Source organism: Populus euphratica, unplaced genomic scaffold, assembly GCF_000495115.2.
Source record: "Populus euphratica unplaced genomic scaffold, PopEup_1.0 scaffold1.1, whole genome shotgun sequence".
NCBI lineage: Eukaryota > Viridiplantae > Streptophyta > Magnoliopsida > Malpighiales > Salicaceae > Populus > Populus euphratica.
The window spans coordinates 719106-738521 of record NW_011499845.1 but is presented as its reverse complement, the minus strand read 5'-3'; the positions used below and the strand labels follow the sequence as shown (position 1 = coordinate 738521).

The following is a 19416-nucleotide window of genomic DNA, read 5'->3' as shown; positions in this document are numbered from 1 at the left end:
CAATCTTAGCAATAATCATGGGTAGAATATCTTTTGCTTTCCTATCTGGTCTTTCTAATAGTCCAATCTTGCAAGAATGTAGGTTAGTTCATTTATTCATGAGTCATCTTTCCGATACATGGGTTTGGATCGGATCGACATTGTATCATGTTTGTTTCATAAATATGCTAAACACCATAGACTAATGATATGATAGCAATCTCAAGTCATATTCATTTGAAAAATATTCAAATGTCACTTTTCTACACTCTTCGAAGCTAAAATTCCTATGGAAAATAAGACAAGCTTGCGTAGTCACACAGTTTACATGGCACGAGGATGCACAACAATGCCTCGTAAAACACCTACACTTCGTTATGGCTCTGATGATCTCTCAGAATCTAAATCCCTTGCATTCAAGAAAACTTGCTGAGAATGCTTGGCATCGGTGCGACACATGGGACAACTGGAGTGGGAGTAGAGCCACATATCGATGCATGCCACATGGTAAGAGTGCAAGCATTCCGGCAATTCACGTAGTAGCTCTCCTTCTTCAAAATCACTCAAGCATATTGCGCAAGTTCCGTTATCACCTGTCAAGCCTGTATCCTTTGGGTACTCATAGGATGGGATGACTTGGGCTGTAGAATTTTCGAGAACTGTTTCGTTCACGTGGAGTTGTGGCTCTTGTGGGTTAGGCCTGGCCCAGTATCGGCAGCACCAAGTCATGGCAAGGCAGTGGTAAATTGTTGCCACAATAGCTGCTGCTCCAACCCCAATTAGTAGAACGGCAACTTTGGAATTAAGGTCATCATTATCGTCGTCTGACATTGTTGAATAATGGCAAGCTAAGTGCAACTGTTCAGAAGAGGCAAATTAATGAGAGAGGCGATGAATTCAAGATAAACACCTTGTCCATGTGCGCGGCTAATTGTAATATTTATAAGAAATTATGCGGACAATACAAGAAAATCATGCTGTCCTATTTGCTGTTGTGTGATCAAGTCTAGCAACTGCAAGATTTGAACACGATTAAAGCTGAAAATGAACCAGATTCTTCAGTTCTGCACATGCAAAAACTTTTCTTAGAAGACATTGATAATTGGCATCGAAAATGTTTTTCTTCTTTCTTTGTTTTTTTGCCACCTTGGCACGGGTAATCATAATTCATCTACCTGGACAGCCTGCTAAAATTAGGAGAGGCTCATTTGGGCAATTGGCAAATGCAAAAGTACAATCAATTCTAAATTTCTTATTAACAAGGAAAAGTACCACAAAGCGAGATTAAGTAAAAAAAAAGAAAGAAAAAAGATGCATGAACTTTGGGGCTAGGCTGGTGATTGTGGAGCTTCCACTGAGCTAAAACCTCATCATAAGGTCACGCAGGTAGTATCTAGGGGAAATTCATGCTGGAAACCCCCACAAACAAGCATGTGCTTGAGAAAGCACATCTATTAATTTCTTTCTTGACTCACGTGTTTTTTAAAATTGTTTCTACATCTGAGAAAGCCATAATTATATAACTTTAATATAAAACTAAATATATCATATTATTGGCAGTGGTTTTTTTAATTACTTAATGGGCATGCTTCAAAGAAGTTTTGGGGGTGTTGAAGGGTCTAATTGGAGTTGATTTTTACAGTATTTTTTATTTAAAAATATTTTTTTATTTAAAAAAAAAATATTTTTATATCAAAACCATGAAAACAAAACATGATGCGTACAAATGAAGCATTGCCTAGCAGTATTAAAAAGCAAACGCAGATCAATTCTGACAAAGCACAGGCACCAGCTACAGATACTAGCCGTGCTAGTTCTTGCCTGGAAGGAGTCATTTTATAATTCATTGGCAGCTAATGTAGATCGTTTTGTTCGATGCGGTGGGTGGGTTTTGAAGGGACTGAAATCTCCATGCCGTTGCTTTCCAGGACACGCAGCGAGTATAGAGTGGATGGTGGAATCTTCAATAATGCAACTTTACATTATTGCCCATCAATTTCCTAGTCTCCGATGGCTTATCACTTTGATGGACGGCAATTGGTTGTGATAAGGCCTCGAATAGAACGGAAAGTCTTGTACCGACAGCAACTAGGTACTATCCAGTTCTGATAAGGAAACCGAGCTTTATAGTTGTTTTTAGCCACACAGACAGCATAATTTACTTATTTTAAACGTCTGGGGGATCCTTACAGGACTTTAAGTCACTGGAATTATGGTGCCTTGAATTCGCTGCCAAGATTTTATGCCAGGTTAAAAAAATAGTAATAAAATGTTTGTCAATCAAGCCACTATTTTTTTCTTTCGAAGAAATTAGAATATAAAAATACACGAGGATTTAAAGTTGAGGTAGAAGCTATAAAACTAAATCCTCCCAATAAACGAGAGAACGTGTAAGGTGTATTTGTTTGATGGTTGAATTATGCTATGAGTATTTGGAAATGTGGATTAACCTATATTTTTTAAAAAATTAAAATTAAAATTTATTGTTAAAAGTTATTTTTTATATTTTAAATTATTTTGATGTTTAAAAAATAAAAAAATCTTATTTTAATATAGTTTAATTTAAATAAAAAATAAAAAATAACCGTGATCATAATCACAAATAGAGAAATAGTGCCTTCCAATCCAAAGAAGAAAAATCAATTTAACTTAGATGTACTATCTTTTAAGCTCTGGACAATACGTGTGATAAAATAATATTTAGACGTGCATACTTGCATCTTTTTTGTTTGCTCGGGTGTTTTAATATCTTTCAAGTCTATACATGCCACAAAAAATTCCGGTTACGAATAGGTAATTGAGATCAAAATCAATTATTTTTAAAATTAGAATAATTAATTAAAAATATTCATGGAGTAATACCATTAAAAGAAATTTAAAAAATTAGTAAAGTAATACATTTTTATATATTGATTGGAAAACATGATTTTTATAGGTTTTTTTAATATTAAACCTATATAAGAGAGAAATAAAATAAAGAAAAAACGATATAAAAAAATACTATGAAAACACATTGAAACTCTAATTATAATGTTAATGGCATTATATAAATATCCTGATAAGACAAACCCAGAAAAATTATTAATGTTAATCTAAATAAGTTATATTTTATACTAAATATAAATGGATTACCCTTCACATATTTTTAATTATTTGTTTTTTCTTTTTTCTTTTTTATCTCTTGTTTATTTAATTTTTAAAAAAATATATTATTATTCATAAATAACAAGAAGCTATAAAAGTCACACTTTTCAACTGCAATATATATATATATATATAAAATAATATATATATATATATATATTATTTTACTATTTTTTATAACCATGTTATTACGCCACTATCTTTTAAAAATATGCTAAAAAACAAAAACAGCCCTCAAAATCCTCGCCACCACGGCTCTGCGTATATCTTCCAATAATCTGTCTTGCTGTCATTTTTTTTGTTTTTTTGTTTTTTTTTCATTTCGGCTGTTACGTAACGGACTGATAATATAGTTGAGGCATGTGCCAGTGTCATGTTGAGAGCTTGAAGTATGTGCTCTCTGTCATCCCTAACGGTACAGGTCCTGCACTTACCCACTGATTAATTTGGACATGTTAAGCTAGGGCAATCCAATATCTTAAATCCTTGATTAATTATGCACCCTCTCCATCCCAATTTTATTAATGTTTTTAGCTCTTGACATGTCAATTTAATATGTTTTTGTATTAATTTATATAAAAAATAATAATTTTTTTATTTTTATATCAACATATAAAAATCATTTAAAAATACATGAAAAAACATCAATTTGATATTTTAAAAAAATAAAAGCAATTAGAAAAAACAGTGACCGAGTATTGATTCATTAGATTCCTCTGTGCTATGAAAAACTCTGAATACCATCGTGCTATGAACCGTACATTAACCATCCACTGGCTTCTGGATATGAATCTACAATTATCAACTCTTCGTGTGAATAAAATACAACCATTGATATAAATCAAATCCAACGATTGATATTCAATGGATAAAGCCAGCAATGCCCTGTACACTAAAGACCAAGTTCCATATCCTTTGTCTCGTCAAGACTTCTTCAACCCTGGCAAGATAGAACGCGAAATTCAGCGGTCCTTTTTCTCGTACGTGCGTGGAAACTAAGGGTGTAGGCCTTTCGCTGTTGCTTTTCAGGCCTTATCGCTATTATAAAGCGAAAGAAGGAATCTTTAATAATGCTACCTTTTATTTTATTTTTTATTTTTATTTTTTTTTATTTTTTTTCCAGCACTGGTTTGATTGCTACGTGATCACCAGTAGCTTATCACTTCCGTGGAAATAGAGGACCACACTCAGAAAAGACCTGCGCTCAGCTAATAATAATAAAACACAACTATAATTCGGAGAACAAAATTCGGCAAGGAACACCTGGCTCCATGTGTCAGCATTTTACATTCATATAAGCGGACTCTGTGACATTTTCAAGGACGCCATACTGTGAGGTCATCTCACGCAATAACTGCACTGGAAAACAAGAAAATAAAACCATTTTTATCTGTTTTGAGGTGGGGTAAATATTTTTTTAAAAATATTTTTATTTATAAATAATTAAAATAATATTTATTTTTATTTTTAAATATTTATTTTTTATACTAACACACCAAAACAATTTAAAAATATAAAAAATAAAAATATAATTGAACTTTGATATCAAATAAAGCTTTCAACTGAGCTAGTTTTTTTCACCCGATGAACCTAAAAAAACTTTTTTGTTCTTGGAGCATGGTAAATTCAAATTATATATAAATTGAATTTTTTTAAAATAATCTAAAAAATATATATTTTTATTGATTTTAAGGATAAATGTTCGTGAATATAGATATTAAGATTCGAATTTAAAAAAGTCTCTTTTTTTTTTGTTTCAATCTTCCAACAAACTTCAGAATTTTAATAACCCATGTCTGTACATGTTTCTTGATATCGACTTGCAACTGAATTAGCTAGATTAATTAATTATGGTGTGTATGACTTATCCTGTGGAGCCAAACATAGCTTGACCACTTTTCTGTAGAATATTCGAGCACAAAAACGTGTGAACTATTGATAAACTTACCTTTGATTCGCGAAGCTGGGAAATGTGGTGGTTTTGTCCCCTAGGCTACTTTAGTATTGATATCCTAGACAATACTGATTAGATTCCACCGAACTCTCGACTAGATTGGATAAATAATTATTTTATTTTATATTTGATATATTTTAAATTATATTATATAATTAGTATTATTTTATGTTTGCGGGACATTAAATGAAACTTGGTCGATCCAAGATCTAGATAATTATCTAGATAATTAAAATGTAGCTCACAATAAAATATAAAATATTATAAAAATAAAATTATACTTCAATCCTTTTCTTTATAAAATGATAAAATTTATAAACTATAAATATACAATAAAACATTCATAATAGAAATTTATGATCTTCATTCTCTATTACATGTGTAGAGCATCTCTTTCTGAAATATTATTATATTTTTTTTTATAAAAAGATACATATTTAAACATCAAAGAGTCTTCGCCTCTGCTGAAGAAGATTTTTTCAAGTACTATCCACAAGCAATCTTAATCTACCAAACACCAAATATAAGTTATTAATCACCTTGGTTAAAGGGAATAGATAAGAATACTAAAACCAGTTGATTAATTGATTATAAAACTTGGGATCCATATTCCTAAGCTATTAGGATTCTTTAGACTTCATCATTATTCAACTTGAAAACTTTATTTCAAAGCTATTTGAATTTTTTAAAATATCATCAGTGGTGTTGCCTGTGTGAAAACTGATAAAAAAACCATAGGTTTCTTTCTAAAATTTGCTTTTAGTATTTTCAGAACATTTCATGACATACAACCAATGCCCACCTAGATTAAAAGGCGAAACAAATCAATTTATTTCCATGACCACTTTTACCTAGCAAGAGTTTCAATAACTCACTAGTTAGATGCAACTTCTCACTCATGCTGTATTGGTAACCCGAGGGCAAGATTAAACATTGACACCCCAAAAAGTCTTAGCACATTTAACAACATATGATGTCTTTGTTAAGTTAACCATTTCTTAACTGTTTTCGTTAACAATTGTAAGCTAGCACAACATTCATGTGATATTTCATTTTATTTTTTGTTACTGCTGTAAGGCTATATATAGCCAAGTTCATTCAATAAAAGGAGTAGCAAATATATACAGTTATAAAGCCTTGATTTCTTATGTGATCAAAGATTTCTCAATAATTATGTACTCCACCTATTAACCTTAGCGTCACAACCTACTGCTCCACAAGAAGCTCGTAAATGTTTACACTCTCTAGAAAAAACCAATAAAAATGATATTCATGAAAGATTCTTAATTGATCATATGCATACCCATATATAGAGCAAATACTTCAAATGTACTCCTCCTAGTTATCATGGAATGGACATTGGTGACAATAATCGTTGTTCTACACTAAGCTCTTTGGCTTCCTAAAAGCCCAACAAACAAAGAATTAAGAGATAGTTTGTGTATGAGCATGCTCAAGGGAATGTCTATAGCCCCCATCAATGAAGATTTTTTCCCTTATCTAAATGGATATCAAGCACTTACTCATGAAGACTATAAATACTCTATAAAGATGGAGTTACATTTCAGCCTCTTTCTTCACATAATGACAAAACTCATGAGCTATAAATATATAATGAGACATTCGAAACAGAGATTTACAAATCTTAATTCTCTACTGCATATATATTTTTAGAACGTCTCTTTATGAAATATTGTTGTATTTTTTCTTTCTAAAAAATATTTATTTAAGTATCGAAGAGTCCTGATCACCCCTATTAAAAAGAACTTTTTGTAGTTATTAGTCACAAGTTATCTTAATCAACCAAGTATCAAATATAAGCTATTAACCATATTGATCAGAGAGAAGATAAAATTATTAGGACCAATTGATTAATCAATTATCCAACTTAAAAATCATATCCATAAGCTATTTGAATGTTTAGAATTTCATCATTATTGAACCTGAAATCTGCTTAAATGTTTTAGGACATTATCAGTACAATACTATCCAAAATTTCATTACTAATACTAAATGTTCAAAGCAACAGAAATGACAAGGACTCAGGAAATAAGTGAATTACTATATATCCAAATAAATAGAAATTCCTGTAACAAGGGAAGAAAATTCGTGAAAATACCCGCCTTCCAGGATCTAATATTCTTTCAAATGACGTTTATTTCCACAACTAATTACATAAAACAAAATGTTAGAACGTCAAATGCGATAGATAAATCACTCATCCTTAAATGATAATTAATTTATTTATCTGTGAATGATGGCGTCAAATGCATACTTAGAAACATATTTGAAGTTAATGATTTTACTGATTTTATATTTGTTTTACTGAGAAATAAAGACACACATTTCCGAACGAGTTCCTTGAGTAGCTTGAATAATACTTGTAAAATTCCATAATAATATTCGAAACGTTAATATATATATATATATATATAATCTATATATAGACACACAAAGACCTATCCTATATATATATAGATTACATCAATGAAAGAACGAATTTAATTTAAGGTTGTGGTGTTTCTTAAATTATATTGGAGATCTTCTCGAAAATCCGTGGGCAATACCAGGAAGTAAAATTAAAAATTCAAATACAACAACCTATAATTCTTCAACCTTCACAAGATGAACCTTTTTTTATTTATTATTATTAAAAAAAGAGGGAGAGGCCAAATCCTAGGTTCAACTCCAAGAACGCAAGCTTAGATATCTCGATGCCACTTCTATCCAGGTTATCACTTGTTATAATAACACACGCAAGCAAAGAGAAAAAAGTGCTCCACTCAATGTCAATAATTCAGTATTTAAATTTAATTTTGGAAAGAAAAGAAAGAAAAACTGTGATTTTCTTTCTCCTTTATATATTTATATATATATAAAAAGTGTAACATCACCGCATGTTGTTATTTTCTTTTTCCTTTTTATAAGGAAAAACACTTTACCACATAAGGCGCCGATTTTGACCCCTCCAATTCCTCTTATCACCGTCACTTAACGTCAACCAGGATCCCCACCGAACGGTAGGGTTAACTGATGCAGGTCTTTTCTAATTAACTCCGTCTCTTTAAAATACACTCCGTTACCATCTCTTCTTCCCTTTTTCTCTCTCTGTCGTCTCTCCTCTCTCTCTCTCTCTCGCTCTCTCTCTAAAATAGGGATCGAATGCGAAAGTCTCTGTTTCGAGTGGATTTTGAAGCCTCTCTTTTTAGGTAATTTCCGAATCTCCTTGATTTTATCTTTTAAATTCTAAATTTTTTTTCTTTTTCTTTTTGGGATCATAGGGTTCGATTTTTGGTGGATTTGGTTGCTTTGAATCTGTGACTTTATTTTCTTACTATTACTGGAGAATTTTTATTAGATTCCAGGGCTTACCAAGTCGTTTCTTATTTTGGATTGTTATTCGCTTTTTGATTACTGGGAAAGTTTAGTAAGTTCGAAATTTCATCTGGGTTTTCTTTGAATCTGAAGTTTTCGCCTAATTTTGCTCCATTTTTTAATTGAAAAATAGGAGATTGAGTATTGGTTTCTTCTAGGAATTGTACTTTTCTTTTCTTTTTCTTGGCATCCGAGTAGTTTTTTTTTTTTTAAATTAAAAAAGAAGAAGATATTGTGCAAGTGTAGAGAGTGCGGTTATAAGTGAAAAAAGGTTTAATTTTTTGTTTGTTATTCACTTGTTTGTTTGTTTTGATTTTTCCAGGTCGCTGATGAGCTAATGATACCAATATTAAAATTTGCTGGCTTGCCGAATCTTTGATGAAACTCTGTGAACTGATGTTTCGGGAATTTGTGGGGATTTGAAATCATGAAGATATTTATGAGTTGTTTATTTGGTTTTGTCGATTGAGGGCACGGAGGTCTGTAATTATATATATATTTTTTCATCAGAGTTATTGTTTGATTGCTCAATAAAGATGTTTGTCGTCAGCCTTTAGCAGTTGTGGTGCTGGGATTTGCAAATCACAAGCCCAGAAGCCAGAAAAACAGTGAAGGAAAACAGAATATGGGGGAAGCTCTTCTAACGACTTTATCGATGGAAAATTATCACCCATCTACACTTCTTTCTATGGACTCGGGCTCTCTTACACATGATGATCTGGAGAGGGAGATGAATCGGTCTGTCATTCTTTCAAGACCGCCTGATATCAATCTCCCGTTGTCGTCTGAGCCTAGTCCACCTCCTCCCCATACTTGGAATGATCCATGCGACATCTTGGATGTTGGTCTTGGGCATCAGATTTACGAGGCTGAGACAATTGTCAGTATTCCAAAAGTTGTGAAGAAATGTACAAAGCGCCTGGATAGCATTTGGGGTGCCTGGCTCTTCTTTAGCTTCTATTTCAAGCCTGTTTTGAATGAGAAGTCGAAATGCAAAATAATCAGGGATAGTAATGGTGTTTCTGGGTTTGAGAAATCAGATTTGCAGCTAGATGCTTTTTTAGTTCAGCATGACATGGAGAACATGTACATGTGGGTGTTCAAGGAAAGGCCTGAAAATGCCCTGGGTAAAATGCAACTGAGGAGCTATATGAACGGGCATTCTCGCCAAGGGGAGCCCCCATTTCCATTCAGTGTTGACAGGGGCTTTGTCCGGTCTCATAGAATGCAGAGGAAGCATTATAGGGGTCTCTCCAACCCTCAGTGCGTTCATGGTATTGAAGTTGTTCGATCACCCAGTCTCATGAATCTTGACGATGAAGAGCGGAAGAGGTGGGTGGAGCTTACCGGCCGAGACATCAATTTCTCCATTCCTCCAGAGGCAAGTGATTTTGGCTCATGGAGGAACCTTCCAAGCACAGAATTTGAGCTTGAGAGGCCCCCACCTGCATTAAAGAGTAATGGAAATGCCCACCCAAGAAAGTTGCTTAATGGTACTGGTTTGAACCTGTCTACTCAGTCCTCAGACCATAGCAATGGAGAAGGCATTGACTTGTCTCCTATGAGCAACAAGCGGAAGCATGGCAGTGATGATGAATTTTTGCATTCTGTTGATATGAATATTCACCCAGTTGAGCCAACGTGGTTAAACGAGTTCAGTGGGGTAATGAAGAATGTAAATGGGCCTGTTACAGCAGCAAAAACAATATACGAGGATGATAAAGCTTTTTTAGTCATCGTCAGCTTGCCCTTTGCAGATCTTCAAAGGGTGAAAGTTACTTGGAGGAATACTAAATCGCATGGTATTGTTAAGATATCTTGTATAAGTACAGCATGCATGCCATTTATTAAGCGGCATGATAGGACATTTAAGCTAACAGATCCAACTCCAGAGCACTGCCCTCCTGGGGAATTCATTAGGGAAATTCCCCTCCCTAACCTCATTCCAGAAGATGCGAAGCTGGAAGCATACCGTGATGAGACCGGAACAGTGCTTGAAATTATTGTGCCCAAGCATCGTGTAGGACCAGAAGAACATGAAGTTCGTGTATGCCTTCGCCCCTATCCTTGGAGTGAATGAGCATTTGTCAATCCGAAAGAGACATTGGTTTGAAGATGTAAGGACAGTTATAGTGGTTGGTGCTTCATTGTTTACTAACTTCATTCCATAAAAGCAATCTATGAAATGATATTTCCCCTTTTTCTAGATGAAATTTCGTGTCCTTTTTCTTTTATACATTTATATTTTCGATTCATGTTTGGGTTGGGTGGCTTTACAAAGTAAATTAATCTTACTCCCCAAGGGAAGAATTTTAGTAGCTCAGTTGACTTTGGAATGCACTAATGTCCGTTGTGCTTGTTTTAAACATTCAGCCCCCTAGACTTGTTTCAAGGGATGAGCAGGGACTTGAAGCTTTTTTTTTTTGTTGCCTCCATTTCTATGTTATGTTACTTGTAACCTTGACATTGTCTGTGGAGCATGCATTCTGCTACTTGCAAATGCAGTTGAAATTAAATAAAGGTTGTTAGGTAGCGAAAATACTTTGTTTATCATCTCGGTGCAATCTTCTACTGATTGTATAGCTGGATCGTTATTTGTGTTAGATAATGAGAACAGATAAAGTCATTTTCTATCTGTTTCTGTTCAAAGATTGATTAAATGCTGCAGTTATGATGGTCTGGAATCTATATTTTTGTTTCGTGATGGCCTAAGACCTTTTCCTTTCCTTTCGATCTAGGGGTGGAAGGTAAGCTCACTCGTAGGAATCGTAAGTCGTAACTTCTTGCTTATTGCAGAAGGGTTGCTGCCAGTCCCTCCTAAAGGAGAATGGGTGAGGCTATCATTTTCTCTCCAGGGGCTGCATGAACTGTGGTTGTTCCTAACTTGTTTTGTCTGTCAGTTTAAGATGAGGCGTATGCAGACCAGACGGTCTGGTTATTCTGTTCAGCAATAGTTTTCTTGTCGTAAAGTGATCCATTCCCATACTAGGTAAGAAGTGGGAACTCGCTTGTTATGCTGTGATTTTTTCGTCCACTGGTAAGCTTGGCTGTTCCTTTATGTGTAGATATTTTCCGTCACTGGCCTATTCACGTGTTTATTTTCTGTAAGTATATCCGCAGTTCTTTATGGAGGCCATCGCCATGATTTCTGATCTATTTAGGAAAATTTCATGTTGAACTTAGCTTAAGATGGCACAAAACCGCCGCTTATCCTTTCTCACGGATACACCAGACAGTAATAAATTGAAATTATCCTAATTGTCTCGTTTACGCCGACGAATGCACTGTACCGAACGGCAGAACATGTCATCGGTGCCACATCGGACGCTTCCCGTCCAAAATTTTACAGTCGCAAAGATTACATTTATCAATGTCGGCAACCTGCTTCAGGTTACACGCTTACAGTGACACCCGCTTTGAACAAGTCCCCCGTTCACTGCCAAAGCTAATTATTCTTGCCGGCTATCTCCACGCTCTCATTCCCAAATCCAACAAGTGGTGACACGTGGAGGCTATTCCCCAGTAATAATAACAAGCCTATATGCACGAGTGAAATACAGATCTGATACGTTGACCACCAGTATGCTCATAGCCTCCATGTTTGAATTTGAGGTTGCTCAACCACCAGCCGCGTATAGCCTATAGGATTGAATTATAGGTGGCTAAATTTTGGAGAAATAACGAACAGATAGATGCTTTCCCCTATTATACATGAAGTGTTTTGGGGCGCCGTCGATTCGTGTTTTTTTATTTTTTTTATTTCAAGCTAAATTTTTTAATATTTTTATATTAAAAGTAAATTTAAAAAAATAATTTAAAAAGTAAACTCTACGTGATATAATTATTTCTCACGGAGATTATGATTATAAAATTATAAAATTATGATATTGCATAATTATGATTATGCAATTATTACCATTACGACTAATTGTAATTATTTGGATGTATTGGACATGAATAATTAAAATTATGGCACCCTTGACTAAAAAGAAATATAGAGAGCAAGGAAGGGAGCGTGTGGTACACGATGCGTATATAACATATTCAAATAATAGAATAAATAAAGGATAAAAACATATTGAGAATGGAAAGAGGAACCCCGGGAAATTAAATCAAAAAGATAAGATACTATTGCAGTTACCTGACGTGGAAGATGTCAGAGACGTAGAGGAGAAAGTTAACGGCGTCGTTGAAAGCTTGGTGTGGCTAAATATCATCAACAGTTGGCAAAAAGATCATCATAATGAACAGAGGCATCTTATTTTATTTCTTATCAAGACACTTCTTCTTAGGTTGGTGATTGACCCTTATCATAATCTCCCGAATTGATATGGAAAGATAAAAACCACTTGTAATTTTCTTTTTCTTTTTCTTTTTTACCACTCAATGCATTCTATATTTTTTCTTTTTTACCGGTCTATATTTCAAATGGTTTGGACTTTTGATAAGTTGAAAAAAACATGTAACTTGGCAAGAATTACGATATGCAGAATATATGACACATGCACCTTTAGCTTCATTAGCTGGCATAGCTATCGAGATTAATATAGTGAATCATGCTTTTTATAAGGCTGTTTGAAAGTATATTTTTAAAATATTTTTATATTAAAAGATATTAAAATAATATTTTTTATTTTTTAGAAATTATTTTTTGAAATTAGATCTGAAACATATAAAATACTTTAAAAAAAAAAAAAACACAGATTGTCTCATAAGTTCACATTTCCAAACGCTTGATTAGCTACATACTTCCCAAATAATGGGCTTGATTGCTACCTCTTGTCGGATACTTCCCAAATATTGCGAAGTCCGGAGGCCTTAAAAGGCTGAATCTCCAATCTCATCTTACAGAATCACAATTTTCGAACCTTTGCTTATGAGAGTGCTGCTGTGGTATCTGGTTGAGTGAAGATACGATTGAACTACCGTCGGGTGCGGTTTGAAGCCAGATGATGGAACGCTGTCTACTGGAACAAAGAAATTGCATTATCGCCGTTGTGACCTAGACACAGTGTTAGAGCGAGTTCAGGCGCGACAAGAATCAAATTAAATACCGGCTGGTCATTTATGGCATGCAGGAAGCACTCGTGCAACCGTAGCAAAATTTGAAAAAGGAATTCATCTTGATTTTAAAGACTAGATGATGAAATTAGAAGGCATAACATAGAAGAAAGAGAAAACGAGGCCGTAGATAGTAGAAAATGCGGGAAGGGCTCGTACAACTGTAGCAAGATTTGAAAAAACAATTGATCTCGTTCAATCTTGGATGTGAGAAAGAAATTATCAATCAATCGACTTCTTCAATCTTAGGGCCAGCACCGCTGCCGCCAGTCGAGGGAGCATCTTCATCCATGCGGCCACCCATGTCAGCACCATCGCCTTGATAAATCTTTGCAATTATAGGATTGCAAATGCTCTCCACTTCCTTCATCTTGTCCTCGAATTCATCAGCCTCGGCAAGCTGGTTGCTGTCCAGCCAGTGAATGGCCTGATCGATCGCATCCTCGATTTTCTTTTTTTCAGCTGGGTTCAGTTTGGATCCAATCTTCTCATCCTTCACGGTGTTCCTCATGTTATAAGCATAATTTTCCAGAGCATTCTTGGCTTCGACCTTCTTCTTATGTTCCTCATCCTCCGACTTGTACTTCTCAGCCTCCTGTACCATCTTCTCAATCTCTTCCTTGGACAGCCTTCCCTTATCGTTAGTGATAGTAATCTTGTTCTTCTGGCCAGTAGTCTTGTCCTCGGCAGAGACATTCAAGATACCGTTTGCATCAATATCGAAGCAGACAGTGATCTGAGGAACACCCCTGGGTGCAGGAGGAATGCCAGAGAGCTCGAATTTGCCAAGCAAGTTGTTGTCCCTTGTTCTAGTTCTCTCACCCTCGTAAACTTGAATCAGCACACCAGGTTGGTTGTCCGAGTAGGTGGAGAAAACCTGCTCCTTCTTGGTGGGAATGGTGGTGTTTCTTGGGATCAAAACAGTCATAACTCCACCAGCAGTTTCCAATCCAAGAGACAACGGAGTGACATCAAGAAGAAGCAGATCCTGCACCTTCTCATTCCCTTCACCACTCAAGATAGCAGCCTGAACAGAAGCACCATAAGCAACAGCCTCGTCGGGGTTGATGCTCTTGCAGAGCTCTTTCCCATTGAAGAAGTCTTGCAAAAGCTGCTGCACCTTGGGAATCCTAGTGGAACCGCCAACAAGGACTGCATCATGGACACTGCTCTTGTCCATCTTCGCATCCCTCAAACACTTCTCGACAGGCTCCATGCATTTCCTGAAGAGATCCATGTTCATCTCCTCAAATCTTGCACGGGTGATGGTTGAGTAGAAGTCGATACCCTCGTAGAGAGAATCAATCTCAATGGTCGTCTGAGCAGTAGATGAGAGAGTCCTCTTTGCCCTCTCACAAGCAGTTCTCAACCTCCTAAGAGCTCTAGGATTTCCACTGATATCCTTCTTATTCTTCCTCTTGAACTCTTGCACAAAGTGGTTCACCATTCTGTTATCAAAATCCTCACCCCCAAGATGGGTGTCTCCGGCCGTGGCTTTAACCTCAAAGATACCCTCCTCTATGGTAAGAAGAGAGACATCAAAAGTACCACCACCCAAATCAAAAATCAACACGTTCTTCTCACCAACACTAGTCGCTTTCTTGTCAAGACCATATGCAATGGCGGCTGCAGTAGGCTCATTGATAATACGCATGACATTCAAACCAGCAATGACACCAGCATCCTTGGTGGCCTGCCTTTGGGAGTCATTGAAGTAAGCAGGGACGGTGACCACAGCATTCTTGATAGTGGTGCCAAGGTAAGCTTCAGCGATCTCACGCATCTTAATGAGAACCATTGAAGAAATCTCCTCTGCAGCAAACTGCTTCTCCTCGCCCTTATAGGTAACCACAATCATTGGCTTGTCACCAGGACCAGCAATGACCTTGAATGGCCACAGCTTAACATCACTCTGGACCGAAGGATCACTAAATCTCCGACCAATCAAACGCTTAGCATCTGTGAATCACGCAAATAATCTATCAGTGATCAATCATTTATAGATTTAATACATAACCACCATCCGAATTGACAATTAGAGCTGTTAACCGGATTTATTTATTTTTATCTTCACTTATTTCGGATTCGATTCGGATTCGCACAAGTTTATCAATCTAGTGACGGTTTGGTTCATACTATTCAAACACACTACTATTTTTTATTTTTTTTCCTTTCTCAACTAGTAAACCAAAAGACTAAATCCTAATCAAATTTCAAATGTCCAAACAGGATTTAATTTTTTCGTTATGTATTACACAAGGTCAGAATAAATAAAAAAAACACTAACAAATCGGAACAAAATCTAAAGTTCAAGTTCAAGTTCAAGTCAATCAGAGATCGTATCTCTCATTATATAGAAGTAATTAATCGCACGTTATTAGGAAACGTGATTTAGTTTAATCCTTCTCTAACAGGAGACTAAAATAGCCATCCATTTCTGGCTGATTTGTACTAAAAATCTTGTTAATCTACACCTAATCCTCCATAATCAGTTCATCAATTGCACATTGCAGTAGTAACTGCCTCATTCTTGCTGTTTAAACACGAAAAAATTAGTAGAACATTCCAATTTTCCAGACAGTAAAGGCGAAACCTTAGCAAAATAGATATCTACTTCTACTAAAATAAAAGGCTTTGAACTGCTATACTCACCGAACACGGTGTTGACCGGGTTCATGGCGACCTGGTTTTTAGCAGCATCACCAATCAAACGCTCTGTATCGGTGAAAGCAACATACGACGGCGTCGTCCTGTTGCCTTGATCGTTAGCTATGATTTCAACCCTGTCATGTTGCCATACACCGACGCATGAATATGTTGTGCCTAGATCGATACCGATCGCTGGCCCTTCTCCCTTTCCAGCCATTGATGATAGCTAACGAATTAGAAACTAAGATGAGAATGAATTGAATGAATGAAAGCAGAGGCTTTGAAGCGCGTTTTATTTTTAACCTGTAAGACAATAAACTTCTGAGAGGGGAGGGCTTTTTTATACATGTTTTTGGTGCCGTTGTATGGGATTCGAGAAGAATCGATTGGCGAAATATTAACCTTCTCGTTGGTTCGTGAAGTTTCTTTTCCTCGTGTTTAAAAGTTGAAAGAGAGAAGGATTTACTGAGACCAATCTTGCTTCTTCCCGCCTGATTCCGTTTCATTTTTCATTGGATAGCCCAATCGTTATTGGGCTCGTGGCGAGGCAGCCCGGCCCTCCTTTTGAGAAGGGCCCGGCATCATTGAATCTCTATTACAGTTTTACTTTTTGGTCAAATCTTGAAAAAGTCATTGATAATATATATTTTTTTAAATGAATTAAATAATTTTGAGATAGAAAAAAATTTAATCTACTTGAATTAAATTAAGCTAACCTATAAAAATAAAAATAATAATCTTTTAAAAAAAATTAAAAACTCATTTTCAAATTAACTTCATTCAACAATAATGATGGATAAAAATAATAATATTTAATTAAAAAGAGTTAGCTAAATATATTCATTAAAAAAATCATGAATATTATCGGATTTAATAATTATTTTATCAATAAATATTATTTTTTTAATTAAAAAAATAAGACACGTGATAATTTTTAATATGAAATATAAGTTAAAAAAACTTTAAAAAAAAACCATTATAAGTTTAACTTGTCAACTGAGTAGATGATTTTGAGTAGATGATTTTGAATCAATTCTAGATAAATAAAAAAGTGTAAAACTAAAAAAAATAAAAAAATAAATAACAATTTGGAAGTTACATTGACTAGTTAAACTTGTAATTGTATTAGTAAATTTCTTTAGGTTAGGTTAGAGATTAACTGATAAAACCTGTAACTCTATTGATAAATTTTATTAGGTTAAGTGATTTGTTTTATTAAGTTTTTTAATTTATATATAAAATAGAAAAAACAAAAAATCTCAGCCACATGAGCTTGAGAATTAAAGAAGATAGCCCAAACTTCTAGCCCACTTTCCTGCCTAGGCTCAATCCACTTTTTTCCTCAAAGATTTATCAAACCCAATTATTATTATTTTTAAAAAAAAGATTGTAGATAACTCACTGCAAATAATATATCATTTTTTTTTATAGAATCTAGTAATTAGGAGCCGCTGTAAAATTGACCCTTTAGTTTTTTTATTTATTTCAAATTGATTTTTTAATTTGTATTGATTCAAAATAACCAAAAATATCTAAAATATCTTGATAGATTATCCATAACCACTAGATAGCATTTTAAAAAATCAACTTAAATCTAAAATCACCCCAATATTCAGATCAACATCATCAAATACCAAATTTAACATTCTTTTTTTGTTAAAATCATCACCAATAATAACTCTTTTTCTCTACATTAGAATTTAGTGATTCCATGCCATTAAATATATATATATGTATGTATGTATGTATATATACATTATATAATATTCCCTGTCATTAAAAAAATATATTATTAGGTCTCAAATATTAGGGGTGATCATTTTCGGTTCGGTTTTGTTTTTATAACCAAAAAAACGAAAACCCGAACCGAACCGAAACCGGAAAAAAAACCAAGCCATAACCGAGAAAAACCAAGCCAAACCGGAAAAACCGAGCCAAACCGATTTGAACCGGTTTTTTCCCTAAAAAACCGAACCGAACTGAAACCGGTCGGTTTGACCCGGGTTCGGGGGTTTTTTTTTTTTTTTTTTTTATTAAACAAACAACCAACGCCCACCGGAGCCGGCTAGTTTTTTCAAAATTTTAATTGGTTTAATCGGTTTTTTTTCGGTTCGATTTTTTTAGTTATTTTTTTTTCAATTTTCTCGATTTAATCAATTTTTCAGTTTTTTTACTCACCCCTATCAAATATATAACAAAATTAATAAGTATTCACGCAAAACTTACGTGACTCCTTTTTTAATAAGAACTTTTTCTTGCAAGTAATCGACTGGAAGATTTGAAAGACACGTGGCGTGCATAGAATTACAACTCCAGGTTTGGGAAAATATCTGGAAGTTGCTGGCTCCGTTTAAGAGTAATTTTTTTTACTATATTATTTACATTTAAAAATAATAAATTAAACAAATTTATTCTGAAAACATAATTCTCAATACTACTACCGCAATAGTGATCGAAATGGTATTTTCAAAACAAATATATTTAATATGGATATTTTTTCAAGGAAAAAATATCGGTTTAAATAAAAAGAAATAAATTGAAGCTTGAGATATTTTTTATTGAGCATGAATTCTCAAATAGTAGCTGTAGGTTTGGAGAGATATTTTTTACAGTTATTTAAAGTAATTCATCACAATTCATGCCAAACATGCTTCATATGATATGATTTCAATCAATTAAGATCTGCGAGACGTCAATTGGCCGCGTCCATCCACTGGCAACATTCCCATGTGCAGTGGGGTGACCGTTAATGTTCATTTTAATGATTTTCTTTTCCGGGTGGTGGACCAATTAGTTTCCTTCGCACCTCTTGGTGTTTTCTACGACAACTAGATCATTGCTGGTGTTATGATGCGGATGGTGTTCATTTTTCAAATAAAAAATAAATTAGATAGCGCAATTGATACGAGTTGCAGATCATTCATTTAGGGTATAATAATTTTAATTAATTTAGTGATATAATAAAAAAATCAATAATAAATAAATGGTACAGAAAAAGATAATAATTAATTATAAAAAATAAAATATCATTATTGTATTTGAAAAGATAAAAAAAAAGTTGTAGAAAATTCACCACTACTATATCAACGAACATCATCTCATTACTAGAAAAATTCATCGTGATGATTCTAATATCGTTATAAAATATTATATGAAAAAACTAAAAGAAACTGTATGCATTGTTAAAGAAACAATTCAACAAACATGGTAAAATATTATAAAAATAATTTTTTTGTGTTTATATTTAATCAATT

General features: G+C 34.3%; 3 protein-coding genes across 4 annotated transcripts; 1 reads left to right on the top strand and 2 right to left on the bottom strand.

Annotated features, from left to right (window-relative positions):
- Positions 1 to 354: 354 nt before the first annotated feature.
- LOC105127883 (RING-H2 finger protein ATL79-like) lies at positions 355 to 810 on the bottom strand. Its single transcript, XM_011029353.1, has one exon. It carries the CDS (start codon positions 808 to 810, stop codon positions 355 to 357), a length of 456 nt encoding a protein of 151 aa, XP_011027655.1.
- A 7367-nt stretch (positions 811 to 8177) lies between these two features.
- LOC105127885 (uncharacterized) lies at positions 8178 to 11640 on the top strand. Of its 2 annotated transcripts, XM_011029448.1 has the most exons (3): positions 8178 to 8286; positions 8775 to 10569; positions 11191 to 11640. In XM_011029448.1, the coding sequence occupies exon 2, from the start codon at positions 9078 to 9080 to the stop codon at positions 10530 to 10532; it is 1455 nt and encodes a 484-aa protein (XP_011027750.1). In that variant the 5' UTR covers positions 8178 to 8286; positions 8775 to 9077; the 3' UTR covers positions 10533 to 10569; positions 11191 to 11640. The 2 variants fall into 2 exon arrangements, with proteins under 2 accessions (XP_011027750.1, XP_011027695.1); XM_011029393.1 differs by lacking the exon at positions 11191 to 11640 and having other exon boundaries at positions 8775 to 11005.
- A 1916-nt stretch (positions 11641 to 13556) lies between these two features.
- On the bottom strand, positions 13557 to 16485 carry LOC105127809 (heat shock cognate 70 kDa protein 2-like). The gene is made up of 2 exons (XM_011029278.1): positions 16166 to 16485; positions 13557 to 15472 (listed from the first exon to the last, which is right to left on the bottom strand). Exons 1-2 carry the CDS (start codon positions 16377 to 16379, stop codon positions 13740 to 13742), a joined length of 1947 nt encoding a protein of 648 aa, XP_011027580.1. The 5' UTR covers positions 16380 to 16485; the 3' UTR covers positions 13557 to 13739.
- Between the last annotated feature and the right edge of the window lie 2931 nt (positions 16486 to 19416).

Bases quoted from the DNA above. Each gene is read 5' to 3' on its own strand.
- LOC105127883 (XM_011029353.1), bottom strand. From the start codon at position 810: ATGTCAGACGACGATAATGATGACCTTAATTCCAAAGTTGCCGTTCTA.
- LOC105127885 (XM_011029448.1), top strand. From the start codon at position 9,078: ATGGGGGAAGCTCTTCTAACGACTTTATCGATGGAAAATTATCACCCA.
- LOC105127809 (XM_011029278.1), bottom strand. From the start codon at position 16,379: ATGGCTGGAAAGGGAGAAGGGCCAGCGATCGGTATCGATCTAGGCACA. The intron at 15,473-16,165 runs GTGAGTATAGCA...CGTGATTCACAG, and splicing joins CCCGGTCAACACCGTGTTCG to ATGCTAAGCGTTTGATTGGT.